This window comes from Pogona vitticeps, chromosome 8 (assembly GCF_051106095.1).
Source record: "Pogona vitticeps strain Pit_001003342236 chromosome 8, PviZW2.1, whole genome shotgun sequence".
Lineage (NCBI taxonomy): Eukaryota > Metazoa > Chordata > Lepidosauria > Squamata > Agamidae > Pogona > Pogona vitticeps.
The window spans coordinates 20,157,739-20,182,513 of NC_135790.1; the positions used below are offsets into that span (position 1 = coordinate 20,157,739).

The 24,775-nt window shown below is 42.3% G+C and overlaps 1 protein-coding gene across 1 annotated transcript; it reads right to left on the reverse strand.

Annotated features, from left to right (window-relative positions):
* Window positions 1-1,259: 1,259 nt before the first annotated feature.
* Window positions 1,260-24,311, reverse strand: KCNJ1 (potassium inwardly rectifying channel subfamily J member 1). Its single transcript, XM_020808926.3, has 2 exons — window positions 24,237-24,311; window positions 1,260-7,163 (listed from the first exon to the last, which is right to left on the reverse strand). Exon 2 carries the CDS (start codon window positions 7,147-7,149, stop codon window positions 6,031-6,033), a length of 1,119 nt encoding a protein of 372 aa, XP_020664585.3. The 5' UTR covers window positions 7,150-7,163; window positions 24,237-24,311; the 3' UTR covers window positions 1,260-6,030.
* Between the last annotated feature and the right edge of the window lie 464 nt (window positions 24,312-24,775).

Genomic DNA, 24,775 nt, shown 5'->3' on the forward strand with positions numbered 1-24,775 from the left:
TCGCTATCAGCACTATGGTAACTGTGTGTGATCGTAATAGTAGGAAGGCGAGAACATCTAGTGAAGATAAAATCGAGCTGATGCCAATGCTTGGATCTTGGATGTCTCCAGGAAACTCTGTGTTGAAGGCTCTTATTAAAGAATGTGCTGCTGACACAGAGACCATAAGAACAGCAAAACTCCAGCGAGCGTTGGCCATTTTCGTTCATCTAAACAAATATAAATATCTCCATCTCTAACTATAAACCATTTCTCTCTCTCTGCTTATAAGTAGAGATAGGCATGAACTTCTGAACCAGTGGTTCGTGCTGGTTCATTTCTTGGCCAAACAGGTGTCTGGTGCTTTCCAGCTCCACCTCTTCCATCAGGGGCAGCATCTCCACTTCCCTGTCCTGTTTCTTTCAGGTGCTGCTTTTGAATGGGCACCCACTGGAGGAGGTGGGCCTGAAAACCACAGAACACCTGTTCGGCAGAGAAGCAAACCAACACAAACTGTCAGTTTGGTGATTTGTGCCCATTATAAGCCATTTTTTTTCCCCTGTGGGTCCTCTAATCAAACATCAGTAAGTTAACATAATGGCAACTTAACATGTGAAAAAGGCATTCCCCAAAGGAACTAGATTTTTCAGCTCAGTAATACTTAATGAAATGTTTAAGCCCTCTCAAGAAATAGTCTGTCCTCTATTCCAGTGAAGACTTGAGAGGTTCCTGCTTGGACTGCCTCTGTAATGACATTCTGCAATACTTACAGCGATTGAGTTATCAGTGAAAGCCAACAACGCACCATCTGGTGGGCATTTCACATGAATGCGTAGCATGTCCGTCACTATGTTCAGTCTTACAGCACCACGTTGTGGTCTACCCAGCTAACTACCTCTCTCTTCCAAATCCCAGTCAAACTCTAGAGGGACAGATTTCAAAACCTGAATGCTTCTGGAGCTTTAGATGAATCTGGAGTGTACTGTATATAAAATCACTTTCTATGCAACATTTTCCTGCACACCCCTATTTGATCATTGTTCTAAACTGAAAAAGTCCTTAATGCTTTAGCTTTGTCTTGTGCCCTAAGCTTTCATCCTCATTTCTTTTCTCTGATTCCCCCCTCCCATCTCTGTGATACTCTATTTGATAGAAGGAAATCAAAATTTAAGAATACCAGGCATAATCATCTAAATGAGGGACCATGTTGCCTTTTAGGATGCATCCTGATGATTGGTATTTAATTCTCAGTCTGTGAGAATTAATGAATGCTTCTTTCCTTTTTCTTTTTCCCATATTGCCCTAAGCACACAGCTTTCTTCTGATGGCAGCTGTCAACCTCATTTCACTTGACTCTGAAAGTTGCACCAAAAGATGTTGGATATGTTATTCTGCCAGTTTAAGTAAGTACAAGGTTTTCCACAATAAGCCAGGTCAGCATAAAGTACTTACTATACCAGTGTGGAAAAAATCTTGTTTAAGCACTATAACGCCCATGCTTCTTTTTTATTGGCCATACAAGCTGACATTTCTGGTAGCTGAGGCATCTGCGGGGGGGGGGGGGTCTGTGGAGGTTTCATGCAAGACCATTTGGGGGCTAGGGGTGGAATTGCACAGTTGGAAACTGATCGGTACACCCCAATGCCTCTCTATCGGAGCCATCCTGTTTCTCCTGAGTTGATTGCTCCCAGTTGACAGCTGCACAGATCTTTTTCCGAGACTATATGTTGTGTCCAACTGGATGCTTTCAAAAAGAAGAAGAAAAGTCATGTGGAAGGGCAATATTTTCCCAGTTTTGCTTTGGATGTAAGCACAGTGTTCTCCAAACCTCAGTGAAAGGACCTAACATCTCTAGTTAAAGGGATTATGAGATACATTTGGGAAAGTTACTTGCCAGAAATCATTAAAATTTGCAGTCAGAATAGAGAAGGGGAGAGCAGGAGGTTGGCCAGGATCCGATGGTACAGAAGGTCTCAACATTTGGCCCTCTAGATGTTTTTTAATGTCCTTTTCTGGAGCCCCTGGCCATTAACCTTGGTGGATAGGGCTGTTGGGACATGGTGTCTGAAACATCTGGAGGACAAAATATCAGGAACAATTGAACTGGTAGAGCTCCAGGTTATTTTGAGCACCCCAAGTGTGGCCAGATTTCAGCTCCAAGATACTGTCATGGGCCATACCAACTGAGAAATGACCCCTTGTTGTTTGTTTGTTGTTGTTGTTGTTGTTGTTGTCGTCGTCGTTGTCCTCTACCTCCTCCTCCTCCTACTTCTCAACACAGCATTGAATTATTATTATTTTTAATTTCCCAGAGCTTGTGATGAGTGAAAGCACCACTCCTGGAGGGCTTTAGAATAAATAATCCTTTAAAAAACTTGCATACTCTTTCCGGAAGGTTATTTTGTTTTTAATGGCATTGTGTGGTATCTTAGGAAGTATGAAAATGCTTCTAGGATCCAGCAGGCCATGCCTTGCCCACTCCTGGAACCAACTCTACTTCAGTTTTTCATGATATGAAGTGGCGGTGATAATTCAAGTAAGCTGTGAGATGCAAAATTTGTTAGGAGAAAATATTCAACTATGACTACTTTACAAACCCTTAGACGCTTCTCTCTCCAAATGTCTACCATGATGGCTGTTCTCAGTCTCACATCCGTCTGAACTTTTCCTCAAAGTGACACCCCACCCCACCCGGTTGTCTGAACTCCATGGCAAAAACAACCACTTGGAAGTTCAGGAAGAGCCAAGCAGTTATATTTGCTGTTACAAGGCCGCTGGGCCTCATCTCATTGTGCCTGGTCTAAAAGATTACGTTTATTTTCATCCTCTTAACGTTGAACCTTCTCTGAATGGCGGCAGATGACAAACATAGAAATAGATTTCCTACGGGATCTCTCTTAACGTGGACTCTGCACTTCCCTGATAGCCTTTCTTTCCTGACCTAAGACTTTTATCTCCCTGCAAACAAAGACCCTGTTCGGGACAAAGAGGAAATTCCACTCATTGTTCTTGAGCCGTTGGGTTCTTTCTTGAATGCACTATCTCCCTCCCAGCCTAGTCCACCCCTGTCATGCTGGGGCTGGCAGGCATTTCCTGTTGTGGCCATCGGCAGGAACACCATGGGAAGGAGGTGGGGTTATTCCTAGATTCCTAGATCTTCATTCTTTGTGCTTCGTCCCCCTAAGAACCATATTGCGTCTATGAATGAACCCAAGAACCTAAAGAGTAGAGTATGGAATTTACAGTTGTGGGTCCAAAGCACAGTTGCAGGCCAATGACAGTCCCTGTAAGGAGAGCCCTACTCATTTGTTGTTGTTGTTTAGTCATTTAGTTGTGTCCGACTCTTTGTGACCCCATGGACCAGAGCATGCCAGGCCCTCCTGTCTTCCACTGCCTCCCAGAATTGGGTCCAATTCATGTTGGTCACTTCGATGACACTGTCCAACCATCTCGTCCTCTGTCGTCCCCTTCGCCTCTAGCCTTCAAACTTTCCCAACATCAGGGTCTTTTCCAGGGAGTCTTCTCTTCTCATGAGATGGCCAAAGTATTGGAGCCTCAGTTTCAGGATCTGTCCTTCCAGTGAGCACTCTGGGTTGATTTCCTTCAGAATGGATAGGTTTGGTCTCTTTGCAGTCCAGGGGACTCTCAAGAGTCTCCTCCAGCACCACAATTAAAAAGCATCAATTCTTTGGCGGTCAGCCTTCTTTATGGTCCCGCTCTCACTTCCATACATCGCAACTGGAATAACCATAGCTTCAACTATTTGGACTTTTGTTGGCAAGGTGATGTCTCTGCTTTTTAAGATGCTGTCGAGGTTTGTCATCGCTTTCCTCCCAAGAAGCAGGTGTCTTTTAATTCTGTGGCTAATGTCACCATCTGCAGTGATCATGGAGCTCAAGAAAGTAAAATCTGTCACTCATGAGTAAGTATATTGTCATGATAATGCCTTCCTCAAATGGAGTGTCATGCATGGCTTTCCTTGAGGAGAAAGTTTGACTGCGGTCCCTCGTCCCCCCTTTCCGTGGCCCAAGGTCCTGTGATCTGGGCTATTCCTTCTATTGCAGAGAGGCTGGGAGTTGAGATTGGTTTGAAAAAAAGTTGGAAAAGATTTAAATTGGGCAAGCTATTTTTTATCCATTTACAAGGAATCCCAGAATCCTCCAACCAGCAGGGCTGCTGTTTAGGTTTCTGGAAGTGGTCTTCCAAAGAAGGAACATTTTCCCGACTCTGGATTTGAGGGTGGTTGTTCTCTTCTGAGAAGTGATGGTTTAGAAATCTCCATGGCAGCCGTCAAATTAAGTTAACCTAGGAGTAATTTGATCATACACACTAAAAAAGGAAGAAGGTTCTCTGCCTTCAATAGTTTTTATGGAAGCGGGCATTTCAGCACGGTGTGACTTTTTGTTTAAGTTACAAAATTCCTATTTGGCTATTAGAAGGCTTTGCTTCCCCTACCTATTAACAATGCCAGTCTATCATAAGCAGACCATCAAACCTTTGATAGCAAGGTCACATTTTGAGGGCTGTGGGGTTTATCGATAAAACAGGGCAATAGGAGAAAAGAGGAATACTTCAGTATGGTTTAGAGAACCCCAAACTTTACTGAATTTTTAAAAACAATAATATTTTTTTTAAAAAACCCGAGAGACACCCTGTCTTCACAGACTGATGATGTACAGTAGACTGAGCCCTGGAAAATGACAATACCAGGCAGGAGTTGTTGAGGTACCATGCCCACAGCTTGGTAAAGTTACTTTTTTGGACCACAATTCCATTCAGTTTGGAGGGAATGGCCATGGGGAGTGGCCTTCTGGAACCCAGGGCAGAAACACTCCATTTAGAAGTATACATTTTCTTGCAGGCTTGACTGGTGCGGTGTGGTGTTTTATTTACTGAATAAAACACAGGGAAGGGAATTCTATAGCCTGGGAGCAGCCACACAGAGAAGCTCGGTGGTTTAGGCATCTGGCCAGGATCCACAGGGTCCCTTCCAGTTCTGCTGTTCTAAGAGTCCTCAGCACATATGTCCTTGTGAAATTATTAGGCCAAACTGTGGTAAAACACAAAGTCCACAAGTCATACAGCGTGCTTCTATTAAGACACATTCAGTCAGTGGCCAGTCACACTTGACAGGATGACTTTACTTTCTTATAATGTCAGGTGTGGGGTGTATCTTCCCCCCTCCCCCCCAAATTCTGAGCTTATGCATATCTTGCTAAATAACAGAAGAAATGGCATCTTCACTTCAGAGGGGTACCCACAGGTCTGAGTCTGTTCTGTTTGAAGAAATAGTAAAATGGAGCTTTTTGACCTGAAGGTGGCATCCTCTGCCATGAAAAGACTCCTTTTTCCATGATAGGGCAGAATTCTTAATGCTTCCCATGATAAACAACACAAATCTGCACCACACACCTGGTGTGTATTAATACATGACTGCATTGCTGCTGCATAACGGAAAACCATAGCTACAAACCAGGGCGAAGAATATACTAAAAAAATGAAAGAAGCAGAAAGGGAAACAATAAATAATGCTGTTGAGGGAGGTTCCTTCCTCCCTGAGCATAATTTTAAGGGTTTCATGGGCATTTTACTAATCTAATTGGCACAGTTATGGTAAACACCCACCAAAGGCAAGTGACTGCTGCCCTTTGTGAACAATTGAATCCGTATCGTTCCTCCCGCATTGCTCTAAACACATAGACTTCTTCTGCTGGCAGCTATCAACCCCACTTCATTTGATTCTTAATGATTATGTCATTCTGCCAATTTACAGTAAGTGTTGGTTATGTCATTCTGCCAATTTAACTAAAAGTTCCATAGAAGTTTTTATGTACACATGTTCCATTGCCGTAATACAATGTGCATCCATGAAAATGCTTGCTACTTAGTCTAGTCTGATTTAATTAAGATTACATTGGTATCCAAAGAATCCAGCTTTTTCTCTTTTCTCTCTCTTTTCTTTTGTTTATTTGTGCTCAAATATATACAGGTTTTACGTCCTGGTTTTATATATATATAAAATAAGAACTCCAGTCCCCTTAGCAGTCAGCATTACATTTTGGTTTCATTGGCTTCATTAACTTCTTGAAACACAAAGGTGGGATTGTCATATCCCATCTTGGCTTTGGCTTTAGCGTCTTTCTCATTGTAGAGGCAAAAGGCGCAGTGAGGGGTTTCCACCTCCACAGTTTTGCTGAAGTTGTGAAAATCCACTCTGTACTTGCCTTCTTTGGTCCTGGAAACAATAGGAGCAAAACGATGGCCCCACAGGACTTCCTCAGCAATGTAGGATGTTCTGACTTGGCACGTTGCACTGGTAGATTCCACAGTTCCATCTAGAAACACCACCAGCTCAAAGTCCTGTTGGTGGAGAGTGTCTGCCGTCATGTGAAAGAAAGGGCTGTGCTTATCGATGGCATGATAAATGGTCAAGGGGGAGATGAAGAAGAGGTTCTCATTGCCAGCATCAACTTGAAAGTCTATGTTGACTTGATCCAAGATGATTGTCTCTCCTTCAGGTGTGATGGTGGTTTTCAAGAGCTTGCCATAGATATGACTCCCAATCAAAAGGCTTTTCCTGAGGTTGGCCACCCTAATGAGGAGACACAGTTTCCCACCTCGTTTGCTGATAACAGCATTCTTACTGAATGTTATTGTTTTGGCTCTCTTCTTGGCCCTAGAGATTTTGGCCAATATAGCTCCACACATAAAGGAGTTTATGATCACCCCTAGGATAGATTGGAAGATCAGCAAGAAAATGGCAGTGGCACATTGCTCTGTAACACACCGGAATCCATAGCCGATGGTGACCTGAGTCTCCAAGGAGAACAGGAAAGATGATGTCAAGCCATTGATATTTTCTACACATGGCGTATGATTAATTGAAGGATTGAGCTCTGGCAGATCACCATGGAGGTATGCCACTGCATACCAAAGAAGGCCAAACAAGAACCAGCTCCCTAAAAATGCAGAAATGAAGATGGTCATTTTGTATCTCCATTTGAGGTCCAGGACGGTGGTCCAGATGTCAACCAAGAAGACAAATCTTGACTGCTCTTCTACGTTCCCAAACTCTATATTACACCGTCCATCTTTTGACACCAACCGTGAGCTTCGTCTCTGGTCTTTCGGCAAGTGATGTGTGAAATCCTTCCGGAAGTATTTAAACATTCCCACAAGCCACCCTGAGTGAGGAAGAATGTCATAGAATAAACATTAGGATTGCTGGTAGTTACTTTTTTTAAGGACACAGAAGTAAGGCTATGACCGTTCTGAAAGGATTTCCATAAATACATGAACAAATGTATAATAGCCCAAGGGTGCATTCCGTAGTGGTGTTTGGCTCCAGTTGGTGCTGAAAATCTGAATGCTTTCTACCTCATGACTCTGCTGTAAAGCAGCTAACTATGCATTATCCTCCTCTTTCAATGTTCAGAATAAAGAAAAAGTCACAAGAAGGTCACACAATTGCATGGTTTCACAGAGACAAGCAGTGATTTGCTAAATATTTTAGCCAGACCACAATGGTGTACTACTTCTGGATCCAGTTCCTTCTGGAAGACACAGTGATCCATCTCTTTCTTTTGCAGTCCTCTGCGGACCTTAAAAGCCTGGCATATAAGATTAGGAAGTGGGGTGCTGCAATGGGAAGGGAAAGAAAGTCCCAATTCTCCTGTCATTGTATGCTGAACTATAGCACTAGATTGTGCCCTTTGCAAGTGTGAGCCTATGTGGCATAGAGGATAGAATGCCAGACTAAGACCCTGGGGATTTGGATTCAAATCCCCACTTGGCCATGGAAACTCTTGAGGGCTGGCACTAGAAAACTGCTCAAACATCTCAGTACGTTGACATTCCTACTAGGATCACCATAAGTCAGAATTGAGTTGATGGGAGAGAACAACAAGAAACTGTTGTGAATGCTTTGTTTGTGTCTACCAGGAATTCATGGATTAAGGCCACTTGAAAGTGTTCAAGGTATGAGCAGTGGCATGGAAATTTGGTCTGTGGAGTCTTATCTTTGTATAGTCCACTTGTGCTTTCGGGTCATCCTGTGATGGAGATGAAGGACCCAAGGGATGACTTTTCATAGCCCCAAAGACACCATCTCAGTTTGGGGACTGCCCTAAGTTGCCTTGGAATGTGTGATGGTCGAGAGTCTTACTTTTTTAATTCTGGTGACTGCTAAGCTGACATATCACCAGGGTGATACTTCTGTGCTAAGTAGCTGGATGCATGGACACCCTCAGCAGGTGAGTAAAGGCCAAAATGGCACAAGGTACACAACATCCACATGGGAATATTAACATTCTGTTTGCCTAGTTATGCAGGTTTCCACCTGTAAAGCTGTAAAATGCCCTCCAGGCATTTTTGTTCTGATCTTACATTATTGCTCAGGATAGTGATGGTAGGGGAGTCCAGTTAAACTTTAACAGAAGCAGGGTCACAGGAATAAGGGAACAACCATCCCCCTATCCCCAGCAAAAACACAATGTCAAACGTATTCTCGAAGGCTTTCACGGCCAGGATCTAATGGTTGTTGTGGGTTTTTCAGGCTCTTTGGCTGTGTTCTGAAGGTTGTTCTTGCTAACGTTTCGCCAGTCTCTGTGGCTGGCATCTTCAGAGGTCCTCTGAAGATGCCGGCCACAGAGATTGGTGAAACGTTAGGAAGAACAACCTTCAGAACATGGCCAAAGAGTCTGAAAAACCCACAACAACAATGTCAAACCTTTATTTTCTTTATTTATTGTTTCTTTTCTAAAGTGGTTATTTATGGTTTCTTTTTTCCCCCTGAGATGGGAAGATAGAATCAGACCTTTAGTGCTAATTCCCAGTATTTTGAAACATCCTATTTCCTCACACATTATTTTGATTTATTCAGTCTCTGAACATGCAAAACATCTCATTTTTGAGCCTTGATTAATAACAATTACCCTGCTGCAATTTTATGTTTGTACGTCACATAGAGTTCCAGGAGCACCACAGTTAACAAATGTTTGCATTGTAAAGAACCCCACTAAATGCATTCCGGTTGCCAGAAAGCTGCTCTGAACGAGGCTCTAAAGATCTAAAGTAGACATGAACAAATACTCATCTGAACCTAGTATATATTTTGACTTTTTGAGACTTGAGCAACTGGTCACCTTTTGCTTTAATATAGTGATTGTTGCAGGTTAGGATTCATCTTCATGCTTTCATGCAGATACAAAGAGGATCAATCTATGAATAATAATAAATAACAGTCTTGGAACTGCAGAGCTGGAAGGGATCCTATAGATCACCGGGTCCAGCCCCTGTCAAGGAGACACAGTGGGGAATCAAACTTCCAAACTTTGGCTCTGCGGCCAGATGATTAAACCACTGAGATATCCAGCAGACGTATCCCAGCAGCTCTCAATCTTTGGTTCCTCTAAATGTTTTGGTCTTCAGCTTTCAGAAGCACCATCCAATACAGCTACTAGTCAAAGATTCTGGGAGTTGACTTTGGACTCACAAAGCTTCAGAAGAAACAGAACTTGTTGTGATGACTGCATGCAGCTTCCAGCTGTAGCAGAGCAATGAGAGGAGTTATTGCTTCCAGGCATGATTGTGGACTATGGAGGGACATTGGTTGTCTGTTGAAAGACATAGGATACAGAACTCGGTGAAACGTGCTTTGTTCCTACACAGTTACAGTATTCTTTATGATCTTATGTGTTCAGAATACTCTGGTGCTTTTTGGAAAATATGTATCAGGCACTCCTCAACTGGAAGAGAATTATTGATGGAGATGCTGATGGGCTGTTCACTCAGCACAGGGATTTTTCCCTTGCAATGCACCATCACAGTGGTGTATGTTAAGCTGCTGCACATTGCACATGCAGCAGAATGACAGGGCAAAAACTGTGCCCTACTTTGGATTATAGGTAAGGATACTAGAGCTGTCTGATCTTCCTCACAAATGCAAAACAATGCAGAAAGAAAGAGACAGAGAGAGTCAGTCTAGGCTAGCCCACTTTCTGCTCTGCTAGGTTTCTACTTGCAAGGAGTTGCCTCTTTTCATTTCATTTGGTTAGTTATGTAGAAGAGTGTTCAGCTCCTTGGAGGAATGGAAACATATGACTATAGCAAATCGGACTGTTATGACACTGAGCTCAGAAATCCCCTTCTCCTGATCTGCCTTGCTAAATTGTCATCACTGGACAGAACCCTTCTGTGGTTGATATGAAATGGTCTCAGTATTGCTCCTGTTCCCCATTTTCCCCAGAAAATGTTTTCAGTAGAAGGTTAATGAGTTGGATGATACAAAAAACTCATCAAAGGCATTTGGATTAAGTCAGTAGGAACCCAACCACTTCAAAGGGTTAAGATGGTAATTTGTACATGGTGTGAGTACTGTCCTTGGCCCACTTTTCAGAAAGGGTTTATGTAACACGTGTTGTATAATACAGAACGCTCATAAGGAGAGTTTGGCTGGAATCAGCAAGCCGTAACCCTAGCTTGTCACATCTAATTTTCCAAGGTACCTCTTAATTCCTTGGGCAGGAGGGGACACACGGTCAGAGAGAAGCTTGCTGTCTTTACAGATTGTGGATGTTAAATTAGCCTGATGCGACATCTTATCTGTCTAAAAGATTGTGGCGTGTTTAGAAAAGTGTCACTCATTACCTGGTGCATTGAAAGACAGAGCTGTTTATCTTACGCTAATATTTAAATCAGTAATTCCCAGTACGTGCAACGGGGACATGCGGTGACTACTGAAAACTATCCTTGTGCTAGAAAAAAACATTGACTCGAAAACATAGGGAGCTGGCCAAATATTGAGTTAGACCATTGGTCTATTTATCTCACTGTCACTTAGGGCAATTTCCTGGAGTGGAAATTCTGATGCTGGGTCTCCCCCAACCTACCGAGGACTGTTCCATCTCCTCCGGTCTAGGGACTCCCTGGTGGCCATCAAGATTCTTGCTGTCTCCGAGGTTGCCACTGAAATTTAGCAGCAACTGCGTTTGGTTTCTATAAACAAAAAGGCAGCAGGACACCCTTCTGTAACACAGACTTCAGAAGATTATTTGCTTCCTTCAGAAAATGAATAAAGACAAGGACTCACATTGCAACACCCTGCTTGTATCAGGAGCGACCATCAGTACATGGAGGAGAGGCAGCCTTAAAAAATGTCCAATGGGACATATGTGGCTGACATACCTGGCCCACAGTGACTGAAGGTCCATCATCAGATCTCTAGGATCCAGGCTGGATTATTTCCCAGTCTTAGGAAGGTTGCATTAATGGGTCAATGGTCAAACCATTGATGCATTTAGCCTCATAATGCCAACCCTGGCAGCACCTCTCTAGAGTTTCAGGCGGGAGTTTCCAGCTCTGCATGGAGATGGGGAGGAGGCATATCAACAATTTTAAATATGTGAATAAATAAATAAATTTATGATGCAAAATGCATGTCCTGCCACTGAGCTATAGCCTTTGCTTTGGATGTTCCTTGCCACCACAAGAACCTTACCTGTAGCTGATCTTAAAACAGGAACATGTTGCTCTGGTTGAAAGTGACCATTCAGATAATCTGACCCTACACCATTTAAGGCCACCAGTGCCGTCACTTAATTAAACTGAAAGGAACAGTTTCTTATCATTCTTACAATGAAGAAACCTAATCACAAATGGGAGATAATGGCTCTGCAGATGGGATACTGGGCTTCATTTTTTCCCCTTACCCATCATGATGTATGCCCAGAATTCATGAAATAAAAACAGGATTCTATAAGCTGCTACTGCTCATCCACCCTCTAAAACCTTTAGCAGTATATAATTAAACTAACTTTTGCTGAACCCCTGTTGCTTAACACAATAAGTTGTACTAGAGTAGGTCCATTTAAATCAATGGAACTTACAGAAGCATTGACTCAGTAAATCCCCACTGATTCAGTTGTGCCTACTTTACCGTAAGTTACTGTGTTATGCAACAGGATGTTCCCTGTACACAAAATCTGTCTCTTGTTGTTCCCTCCAACCTCTCTCAGATGTTTGTTATGTTTTATTTACCTTCTGGCTATAGAAAGTGGCATGTTAGGTGCTTCTTTCCCTGCATGTGTATGAATAATAATGATCCCTTCACTCTGAACACACACTCATTCCTTTAAAAGAATGTTTCAGCCTAGCCGTGTATCAGGAGTTGCAGTTCTGTGTGCCCAGAAACACAGTTCTAACCCATTCCCCTGCCTAAGAGGTGAGACATGACACAGGAATTAAAAGCCCTACTGTATTAATGATAAAGATCTGCAGCAAGCTAACATCCTTTTGCAAAAGCGTGAAAAGCTAGAAACCAGTGGAAAATGTTGAAGTGTGGGTGCTTACTGTGAAAGTTTCGGCTGCCGTCACTCACCCAAAGAGAGTTCAAAATGGCAAGCGACTGTCTTGACATGAACCAACAAACCAGTTTTAGCACTCTTCATTCCCAACTGGAGTAGGACTTTTATAAAGCTAATAGCCTCTCATTGTTTGCTCATAGAGTTTGAGTGGGCATTGTAGAACATCTAGGCTCATGTGATGTGCAGAACTCCAGGCACTGTTAGACTGCAATGCCATCAGTCTTGGCTAGCATAACCAACAATGAGCATTGACGGGGTTGCAATACCGAAACATCTGGAGGACTGCACATTGCTCGCTGCTAATCCTCTACTTGATATAGGAAATCTAGAGATGCAACATCACTGATGACTCTCCAGTCTTTGCTTAAAGTCTCCAGCTTGAAAATCCACCCCAGGTAGTACTAGGGAGTGACAGGTTCCATTCTCAAGTTGCTCATACTGTAAACACACTTAATCAGGGCTTCAACCAAAATCTGTTTTCCACTAGGTTAAACAGGTTAGATTTTGCCCTGCTTCTAAGATAGCAGATAAGAAGTCTAAGCCTTCTTCTTTGTAACAAAGAGGATTCCCTGTGAATCCTTCCTAAGAGCTGGAAATAACTTGCAGAGTGTTTAAAACTATTTCCTTTCTGTCCCAAAGCATGTTTTTATCTGGTGCCAATTTTCCTACATATATTTACCATCCTGAGAATTCTGTGGAACTTTGGAAGTGTGATGTTGATGAGGAAGAGAAAGAAGAAGAATCAATTTTGCTTCCTGAAATTAAAAAAAAAATCTGTGATTTGATAATGATTGTGATGTTTTTCATCTCTGCCATTTCCTTCCCATACAAAAGTCCATCTCTATTGCTCTCCTCTGAAAGCAATCTATTTTGCTTTCACTTGCAAATCTGACTTTGTACACATCAAATGAGGATATCGAAGTCTTAGAGTATATGGGGAGCAGTTGACTAGAACAAAGAGCAGGTGGAAAAATCATATATTTGTTGCCCATTTATATGAAAAAAGGGGCACTGCCAGTAGAAACCTAGCACTCCAAGGTGGACAGTTTCTTGTTATCCTGTATTTCATCTTGCATGGAATGCTTTGGCATGTGCATAAAAGGAAATACCCAATGTCTACCATTCAAACCACTACACATTTAACACTATTTCTACAATTTTACACCATATCCTTAATTTCTGTCTGGCATTCTCAGAATAGCTTAGTAGGGAACGAACTGTAAACAAGGACTCACAATAATTTAGAAGAATTTGAAACCAGGGAAGGACTGAGAAAACAGAAATGCTGTCTCCTAGTGCTGATGAACAGTGTCGGCACTGTGATCTTTCATAAGCAGCATTCCGTAAATGAGATGCCATTACCAAAATGATCTGTTCTTTTGTATTATAGCTGCACAATATTATAGCTGCACAGGAGTGCTTTATAGCCGCATGATAGTGCATCTATGTCATTGGGCAGCAGAGCAAATCAACATTCTACAAGACAAGTCTAAAATTGGGGGCAGCCCAAAACTTAACAATTATAACTTTGAAACCAGACTTTGGATCAACACCAAATTTGATACGGTAGTAGCAGACATTCTGCTCTTGCTCTGTGATAAATCTGGGGAAGTTTGGAGAAATGGTTTCCAAGTTATGATTTTCTAAAACATAAAATAGTTTTCTCACCCTCATTCAGAAACAGGCAACCTCTAATTGTCCCCAGATTTAAAACAGCTCACATAAATTGAAAAGACCAATCTTGCTTACTGAAAGTTGGTCCCACTCACTTTTTTTATTTGGAAAGAATCTAGGATACACGGTTTTAAATATTGATTCACACTTGTAGATCATTCACACTTGTCCAAAGACAGCCATAACAATTGATTTGTGTTTGGGTGAGAGGTGTTTAACTGATAAAAAAAGGAGTCAGATTCTGATTTCCCTCACTTGGTGTCACTTTGTGAATGGCAGTAAGCACAAGAAGGTATCCTGTAGACCATCTTGACTGCTGTCATTGTTATTCTCAATATTCAGGATGCCCTTTTTTATGTAAAGCTTGCCATCTTTTTTTCCTGCTGGCAACATGGGTACGATATTGTGCAGCAATTTTGGGGCATTTCCTTTCATTTTGAATCATGAGGTACATTTTTGAATCAGAGGTACAATATCACACATTCAGAAATTGGCGGGTGTTTTTTTTTTTTTTTTTAAGAATGGTCTTACAGTACTGGAAAACTAAGTGCTTCAAATTTGTATACAGACATCAAACCTGAGAGATGCAGATTTCAAAACTAAGTACCTCGGTATATCAGCAAAATTATACTGGAAGCCATCACAGTTATTTTGGTACAGTACTACAAATCCAAGAATCCCCAGACAACATGGGGGAGACATGGGAGGGGATTTTTGGAGTAGCCATCAGAAACAGGTCATTTTGGAGGTCAGCCATTCACAGGATTGCCATAAATTGACAGCTCATCAGAACAACCACAGCAACAGACAGAAATGCAACTTTTCTGGATGCTAGTCAAGATTGGCCTCTTGTTCCCTTTATTAGGAGTAAATAAACACAATTGCTGAAATGCTGTCTAGGTACCATCTGTTTTCTCTTGCCAGACCTGAGAAATCTAGGGACTTTGATGGCTGGGGCGGGGGAGCTGTTACTACCACCTCACTCTCCCACAGATGTATACACCCACAAGTCTGTCTGTTTTGTGTAATTAACTTCACAGGCCCGATGGCTTGCCAAAAGGAAAAGGGAAAGATAGCTGTTTGTTCACAGAGATTAGCAAGGACGTAATGAATAACTAAATGAATCTCATCAACAAAGGAGTAGGGTTGACATTAAGAGCCTCCATGACTGGTAGTCTTCAGACCATCAACTCAAGTCCAGACTTTAACTTTGCTCTGCAATATCCACTCCCTTCACCCACTGGCTTTGTCTCACTTGGTTTTTTAATCAATTATTTTTTTTTTAAAAAAAAAAGACATTTTTTTATCCCACCATTCTTCCAATCAGGATTTTTTTTTGTAGGACTACAAATCCCACAGTTCTCCATCCTGGGAGTTCTACCTGACAGACAGACCTCTTGGAGACACAGAAATGTAGCTCACCAGAGAGAAAGGCCTCACCCGAACCTGGTGAACTGCTCGCTGGATAGCAGTTCAGGTCTCTGGCTGTAGAGCCAGAGACTTGGGAGTTCAATTCCCCACTGCGCCTCCTTGACAGGAGCCGGATTTGATGATCCATAGGGTCTCTACCAGCTGTACAGTTCCAAGATTTCTGATTTCAAAAGGCTTTGAGGCTTATCCAGGCCTATCTCTGCCTAGGTTCCTGCTCAACGTTCCCAGCTACCACTGGGAACTGAAACTGAAAGCTTTGCCAGAGGTAGGTTTAGCTAAGCTGCAAAGCCTTCTGCTTGAGACATTGCTCCCAAGTGAGCCATATTTATGTGTCTTTAAGGTTTTTGTCACAGGACGTGGTGGCGCTGTGGGTTAAACCGCAGAAGCCTCTGTGCTGCAAGGTCGGAAGAGCAGCAGTAGCAAGATCAAATCCACGCGGCAGAGTGAGCTCCCGTTGCTTGTCCCAGCTCCTGCCAACCTAGCAGTTCGAAAGCATATAAAAATGCGAGTAGCTAAATAGGTACAACCACGGTGGGAAGATCACGACATTCTGTGTCTAGTTGCGCTGGCCACGTGACCATAGAAACTGTCTATGGACAAACGCTGGCTCTGTGGCTTGGAAATGGAATTGAGCACTGCCCCCTAGAGTCGGACATGACTGGACTAAATGTCAAGGGGAACCTTTAAATTTTCTGTCAGGTAGAACACCCAGAGTGGAGAATAATGGAATTTGTAGTCCAAAAATCTCATCCCTAATATTGACGTATCTGTTAGACATGTGACATCGATCATCCTGAACAGTCATTATTAAGGCAGTGGTCCCCAACCTTGGGCCTCCAGATGGTCTTGGACTACAACTCCCAGAAGCCTTCACCACCACCTCTGCTGGCCAGGATTTCTGGGAGTTGAAGTCCAAGAACATCTGGAGGCCCAAGGTTGGGGACCACTGGTCTAAGGGGCATACATTCAAATTTCATTACAGCATATATTTTAAGAACTGGAGACATTCGCCATTGAATCCAAAGTCTCCAGAAGAAGAAAGGAAGGTTAGCCATGTTCTAAATGTCTCTAGGGTTAATGATTACAATCTGAAAAGAGTTCAATGAAGATGAAGTCATGTGAGCCATTGTTACTGATTGCTGCCCTTCCTGTGCTTCCTGCCTTTGGATCTTAGAGTGAAGTATTAACTCAACATTTATTCCTGGGGGACCAAACAAGTCTCACTGCAGAGTCATCACTGGAATGAAAAAGTGATGACTCATGTACTGACTGGCAGTGCAAGGCAGGAGGGCAAAGTTGTGGTTTGAAGGACAAGGCTGGCCAACCTGAGGTCCTCCAGATGCCGTTAAGAGTCCAGGTTCCATCAGCCCCATCTGGCTTGGCCCATGGTCAGATGTTACAGAAGCAGGAGTTTTCTGCAGAACCAGAGATTTCCCATCCCTAGAAATAGTATCTGCTGTGGTTTCTGAATAAAGTCACAGAACTGAACATTGATCTGTGATTTTCTCATAGCACAGGATCTGGGGTGCAAGACTCATCATGGATGGTGGTGGTGAGCCACCCAAAGACCCCAATGAGCTTCTTTTCTAATCAGTCCATCAAGAAAAGCTTGAGCATTCCATGGCTCAGCTCACATTAGGGACAGGTAAGAATTTTGTTCAAAAGCAAAAAGCAAAATGTGCTGCTTATATACCGCACTATAGCGCTTAAAGCACCTTCTGAGTGGTTTATGAGTTAATTATGCATGCTACACATTGCCCTTCCCCCCCCCCCAGTGAGCTGGGTCCTCATTTTACCAACCTCAGAAGGATAAAAGGTAGAGTGAACCTTGAACCGGCTACCTGGGATTGAACCCCAGTTTGTGAGCACCGTTTTGACATGAGGCTCCACTTTGTTTTGCATGAGATGTTTCCCAAATTCACAAATGTCTCAAGATATTCAGTGGGCAGTAATGTCTCTCTTTCTCCACAAAATTTACTCATGTGTCAGGTTAAAAAAGATTTAAAATAATTAAAAATCAAATGTGGAGAACAATAAAAACCCATCATTTGGACAGATGGATGCTCAGTTTTTGAAGTCTAACTTTGTCTCCCTAAGCCTCCAACCACATTAGTAGTGCTCAGCTAAAGTTACCACCTTTTGACCCCGAGAGGCCCCTCAACTTTGAGATATATATACAGTGGTGCCTCGCATAATGAGCACCTCGTATAGCGACGAATCCGCATAGCGATCCCTTTTCCGGGATCGCTAATGCATCGGCCCCAATGGGCAAAACCCGCATAGCGAAGATCGGTAAGCGTTTCGCTTACCGATCTTCGCTTTGTGACGCCGCAGATCAGCTGTTCGGCGGTTCCAAAATGGCCGCCAGACACCCGAAATGGCCGCTCGCAGCATTTTCGCGCCCTCCCCTCACTTACCGAGGGCGTGAAAATGGCTGCCAGACCCAGGAAACTTCGCTAAATGGTGAGTTTTCAGCCGATGGCTTTTTACTTTCCGTTTAACAAAGTTTTCACATAGCGAAGGTTAATCTGGAACGGATTAACCTCGCTATGCGAGGCACCACTGTATATATGGCAGAAAACCTATAATGCTTACCCTCATTTATTTTATTTATTTATTTATTGCATTTGTACGCCGCCCATCTAGACATAGTCTACTCTGCCTCATGCTGCAGTAGCTGTAGCTGTTCAATTTAGGCAGTACAAATGGCTGTGAATTTTGCTTAGTTCTATTTTCTAAATGAAATGTTCTGAATTTCTCCAATTTCTTTATAAATAGTGTCCAAGAAACTTGTGTTTTAAAACTGAGCTGCAGGAGAAAAGGGACCTGACAGATTCATGGATCCCTAGCCATATTCCTTGTTTAGTAGCTGCAGTCTGTTTCTAGGAGGCAAGGCCCATTTCTAGTTAAGGATATTCACAGAAGTAAAGTTTTTTGCCCTTTCCTTCCTTTTTCACCCTCCTGAAAGGCTCTCCAGAGGCTTGAGAATTCTGAACAGGTTAGGATAGGATGTGATAACTGCTGGATAACTCAGTGGTCGCCTCTGGCTGTGAAGCCAGAGGTTGGGGGTTTGATTATGTGTCTTCTTCACAGAGATTGGACTTGATGATCCAGAGGGTCCCTTCCAGCTCTGTAGTGATGTAGTAGTAGTAGTAGTAGTAGTAGTAGTAGTAGTAGTAGTAGTAGTAGTAGTAGTAGTAGTAGTTCAGTGATGCCTCACTAGACTGGTACCCCGCATGACAGTTTTTCGCTAGACATTTTTCACTAGACATTGGATTTTTGCGATTGCTATAGCGATTCGCAAAACAATGATTCCTAAGGGGGAATTTCATTGGACAATGTTTTTGGCATAAGTTTTTGCAGACTGTAGGCTACATTTTTAGATGTGCTTTGTACATCTGAAGTACCTAGCTGTAACTTGCAAAAGCTTATGCCAAATAGAGTTACTGATATTCAGGGTGGTTCAAGACTGTTCTTGAGGAACCAGTGCTTGACCTTTTGTCAGAGGCTTCACCTACAATCCAGATTCACCATATAGGCTATATGAGGTCAGGGGTTGTGGAGCTGAGATGTAAACCATTGCTAATGCTCCCTCTCTCCTCCCTTAGCAAATAGCTGATAGAGATGCACAGATCATTGATCTGTAGAAGCAGAGAAGAAAACACCTTGTTTTTCTTCTTTACATTCCTGTACTTTTCCATTCCTTGACTATGTAAATTCATGAGCCTCTATTAAGCTATGCAAATGGAGGACTCATCTGTCAAGTGTTTGTCACCAAACCCCTCAGTGCATCTTCTGCTTGGCAGCATTGACCTGCTGTTCTGTCTTTCTGGGAGTTGCATTCCCCCCCCCGCCCCACGCCTGGCTCTTATGAAATACAATCTTGGCTACACGGCAAACAGCATAGATTTGTCATGGGTTGTTGAGTGGTTGTTTTGACCAGATAGGTGGGGTATAAATAAATAAATAAATAAATAAATAAATAAATAAATAAATAAATAAATAAATAAATAAATAAATAAATAAATAAATAAATAAATAAATAAATAACATTTCCCATTAGTCCTTGGCATCCCTGTCATACCTGTTGAAGGTGGGCCTCAACATCTGTTGGCCTCCCATATGAGGGAAGCTAAGATTCTTTCAATGGCCAGGATACAATGGACCCTCGACTTACAGACGGCTCGACTTACAGACTTTTCGAGTTACAGACTTCTCTGGCTGCAAAATTTAGATTCGACTTGCAGCCAGAGAATCGACTTACAGACCAGAAAAAAACCAAAATGGAATAAAAATAGAATAAAAACCACTGGTTATGGGATTAATCAGTTTTCAGTGCATTGTAGGTCAATGGAGATTCGACTTACAGACTTTTCGACTTGCAGCCACCATTCCAATACGGATTAATTCCTTAAGTAGAGGGTCCACTGTAGTCAAGGAAAAGCCACAACATTGTGGAAGGGTGAGTCTATTCACTGCAGGTGACATGGAAGCAGAAGAGTACATAGTCGTGTTCCTTCCATTGTGACTTTTTTTTAAAATGGAAACTAAGAGGACTGAAAAATTGGGGCTTTCCTCTTCAAGCTCTATATCTAAATGTGGTCATGCATCTTTCGTTTTATTGATAAATAACATTTTTACTGAGACCAATGGTGAAGTCTAAACAGAGAGTGGACAGAATTCTGTTGTACAGCTCCACCCAGACAACAGGAATGAGGGCAGAAGAAGCCAACCTCTGTTTTTTTAAAATTATTATATTGGGTATGCATGGCTTCAATGCAGACAAAGATGTATGCACCCCAAAATTGAATAACTAAGTCTTTCATCTGCTGCTGCTAAACACCTCATTTCAGTTGTGCAGGCAGAACCTACCCAACAGGATTTCAGCCAGCATCTCTTAAACAAGCCTTCCCTGACCAGGGGTCAACAACTTCCATGGTCAAGCTTGCTGGGAATAATGATGGTTGTAGCGCAGCTGGTAACAGAAGACTGTCTTAAATGTTCTTTAAGATTTGCTCTGCATTGAATTCATTCCCTCCTGTATCTGCCTTGGTACATTTTTTTAAAAATGCACATACACCTTATTTTGTATTTTTAATTTCTGTGTGAAGCATGCTTCATTTGCATAACAATACCAGCCTTCACGCCACATTGAACAAATTATTGACCTATTACGTGGGTCGCTGATATGAAGAGGTCTATAAGCAAATGAGATGGAAAGGCTACTTTGCATTTGTATTGCAAGTGCAGCCATTAACAATTTTGCCACATGATACATGATGCCTTTTGTGTATTAATTAAAAATTTTTTTGGACAAATCAGTTCATCATAGGACTTTGTCAGAGTTCAGAATACTGTCCCAGTCTGAGATATATAGTGGTAACATCTGGAAGATAGTTATTATTGGGGATAGTTTAGGTAATTTTAGATTTGAATTAAGATGCTCCATTTAAAAAGTGTAGGCTTAATGTTTCCAGAAATGACCTCTCCTTAGATTGCCTATTTACGTATCAGCAATAAGGAAGACAAAAGATGGTGCAGATTTGCCTAAAACAATGTATGCCAGTTTATAAATATAGGTGGTGTCCAAATATTACTTATGGGTGGGAAATTTCAAGATCTCCGTGTCAGACGCACCCTATCTAGGTTTCTAACGCTCCCTCCTTATGATTCTTTATCAGAAGGATACTGTATTTGATTTAAAAACAGCCATGACAATTAAAAAGGAGTCAGATTCTGAGATTTCCCTCCACTTAGCGTCTCTTTATGAATAGTTGTGAGCACAAGAGGGGGTCCTATAGTCCATCTTGACAGCTGACATGGATGTTATCAACATTCAGGCTTCCCTTTGTTATGTAAAGCTTAGCATCTTTTTTCCTGCTGGCAACCAGGGCACCATATTGCAAGGCAGTGTCAGCCATTACCTAGTGTTTTGAATCGAGGATGCAGAAGCAGAATTTCCCACATTCATAAACTGGAACATTTTGGAAGGACTGAACATTTAATCAAACCAGACAGCCATTCAAATGTAGTGGCTTAGAGGACACCTTTAAAGGGAGGGCTGGCAGCTCTTCAAATGGATGTTCGTCATCCTTAACAGTGGACAGATGGCCACCCAACCTTCCACGGATGAAAAAAAAATCTATTGGTACAGGGAATCCAACACCATTAATTACTCAGCATTTTAAAAGTAGCAAACCATAATTAGAAAGAACCAAAAAGACTACTTGATTAAGAACATTTGCTAGGCATAGCACAGCATGGCATGGCATTATTGAACTCTCCAGCAAAAACAGATATTTTATTCTTCAGCTGGTACAAAATGTATGCTGTCACTTTTTTTTTTCATTGATTATGAAATCAACTCATTTCTCATCTTGTTCACTGCTTTTTTAATTTTATGGGTATTTGGATTTCAAATGTAGAAGAGGAAAACTACAGCTGTCAGTCATGACGGCAACCCAACTCTCAGCCTCTCCCCTCTATACTTTATGGCCCAACGGTAATGTGAAGTCTATAGTTAGGACCCAAATACACTATAGAAGAATAAAAGTATATTTCAGGAACTGTTGTGGTAGAGACAGATGTTCCCTAAAACTGACATTGATTCATTTCCATGCATGCTTTCATAGATTAAGAAGTAGATTCTGATCACACTAAAATTAATCTGTTCGTTTTTAAAGTGCTTCAACCTTTTTCCTTTTCTTTTAGTTTATTTTTCCACTTCTTTCCCCCCACCCCCCTGTCAGGCTCCTCCATGCCTCTAACAGCTGCATGTGTTGAATTTGGGTAGTTTAGAGTGATTAAAGAAGAAGTTTCTTTCGATTGGTTTCTGGGGAAAAAACATCTGGCATGAGCAAACTTCTTCACCTTCAAGATGGAAAGAACTTAAGGTTTAGAAAGAACTGAACATGGGAAAGTGGAATTGGCCACTTCCCTTCCCTTATGCTCCAGAATCAGTCCTTTCCATTGAGGATCATATGCTTTCTAGGATAGTTTAGCATCCCATGGGGAAGAAAAACCATTCACCTTTTTAGTGATGCCAGATCCAAAAAGTTCACTAACTAGAAGAGCTTTTTCTTTATTTAACTAAGGAGTGCCAGCAGTAATTTGACCCCTGGAGAACCAAGAGTAAACAGGGTGGGACACTGGAAAGTGGAAATGTAGATTTGAATGTGAGCCTTCAGCACCACACCAAACCACCTTGCCTTTCTACAGAGACTCAAGCTCAAATGTGTCGAAAACCTCACTATCTGAACCTGTTGGCATGCATTCTGCCAGGATGGTAAAAGGTAAAGGTAAAGGTTCCCCTTGACAATTTTTTGTCCAGTCGTGTCCGACTCTAGGGGGCGGCGCTCATCCCGCTCTTCAAGCCATAGAGCCAGCGTTTGTCCGAAGACAATCTTTCCGTGGTCACATGGCCAGTGTGATTTAGACACGGAACGCTGTTTACCTTCCCACCGAGATGGTCCCTATTTATCTACTCGCATTTGCATGCTTTCGAACTGCTAGGTTGGCGGGAGCTGGGACAAGCGACGGGTGCTCACTCCGTCACGTGGATTCGATCTTACGACTGCTTGGTCTTCTGACCCTGCAGCACAGGCTTCTGCGGTTTAGCCCACAGCGCCACCATGTCCCTGCTCTGCCAGGATGAGATGAGAATAATTGGCTGGCCTTTCTCTGATGTTAACATCAATACATTCTATTCTAACAATGCCTGTATTTTAGAGGCTCCAAAATGTTACATACATCATGTCACCCTTCTTTGGGTTACTCTCCAAATGACCTAACCCCAGCAGAAAAAAATGGTGGCACCCTGTGTTGTTGTCATGTCCCATCAAGTCGCCTCTGACTTACAGTGATCCTATGAATGACCAATCTCCAAAATATCCAGTCCTCAACTACCCTGCTCAGTTCTGTAAACTCCTTTAGCAAGTCAATTCCTCTTGTATCGGTTTTTCCTCTTTCCCCGTTGCCTTCCACCTTGATTTCATCTTCATCCTTCTGGCAGCCAACGGTATCCGTGAAGCTCTCCCCCCAGCACCACATTTCAAATGAATCATTTTTTTTCCCTGTCAGCTTTCTCTACTGAATGGCACCATCTAGGAGAGCTTTTCTGAAAAATCTGCACAGTCACCCTTATTCAGCAGTCTGAGAAGCAGTGAAGGCCAAAGTTAACCATGCAATAATTTAAAAGAACTTGAGTTGATACGATAGATATTCCTCTTAATGTTACTTCAGTTATCACATTCATAAGGCACCAGCCTTCCAAGTTGCTCAGAGAATTACATATGGGACTCTACTACCATCTGATCCTCACAACCACCTTGTGAGGTAAGCTATTGTCTGAAAGAACAGTTTGCGGAAAGTTGCCATGTGATTTCCCTGGCTGAGCACATATTCAAACCCAAAGGCAAATGTTTTAAGTACTCTATTTCCAGGACTTTCCAGTCCAGAGCCTGGGAAAGCTTATTAAAATGCTTTATTTAAGATTTATGTTTTGAATTATTTGTCTACCGTTCTTCACAGTTTTATAGCAAACGTACCCATTGACCATGTTGGCTGGAGTTCCTGTCTTCCCAAAATAACTTTTGCTACCTTGTTTTACCCATCCTGGTTCCTTACTGAAAAAAAGGACATAAAGCAATGCAGGAAGGCATCTGTCAATGTCTAGAGACTATACCTATCTACCTAGCTGTTAACTGAACTCTGGAAACATCTTAACTTCTCCTAAAGTGATGCCATCAATTAATTTCCTTCAAGATGTCAATGCAGAATTTCAACTCTTACCTTCTTTGCTAAACAATAAGAAATGTCGTGCAGAAGTCAGGAGAAAACTCTCTGCCCGCTGAGCTAATTCTTGCTCTGTGCTGATGCTGTAAATTCAGTCCTTGTGTTGCTTTGGTCCACCAGCAGCTTCACCTAATGGCATGCAGGCCAAGATCTCCTTTGGCGTTTATGAATCAAGGTGTCAGCTGAAACTGGTTGCCAGCTCATTTATATGCAATGGCACTATTAGGAGTGTGGTTTACTTTATAACCTTGCTAGAAGGGAGGAGGAGTGGCTGGTTGAAAGGGTTTAGATACAGCAAAGGTGTCAATCTCCCTCTACAATGGTAAACACACACAAAATCAACTCCACACTGTCCAGAAGATAACACGGCTGTCCCAAGTTTATTCATTACATTTCGTAGGGAGATTGTATTACCAATAGCACCTCATTAGAAGGTGATGTCAGCTTCGTGTCTTTGGGTCTGCACAATCCCATTTGCAAGCAAAGCCAGTGGTGGGGATCCTGTTGCACAACGTTATGCCATGCAACTCCGGAGA

Bases quoted from the DNA above. Each gene is read 5' to 3' on its own strand.
- KCNJ1 (XM_020808926.3), bottom strand. From the start codon at position 7,149: ATGTTTAAATACTTCCGGAAGGATTTCACACATCACTTGCCGAAAGAC.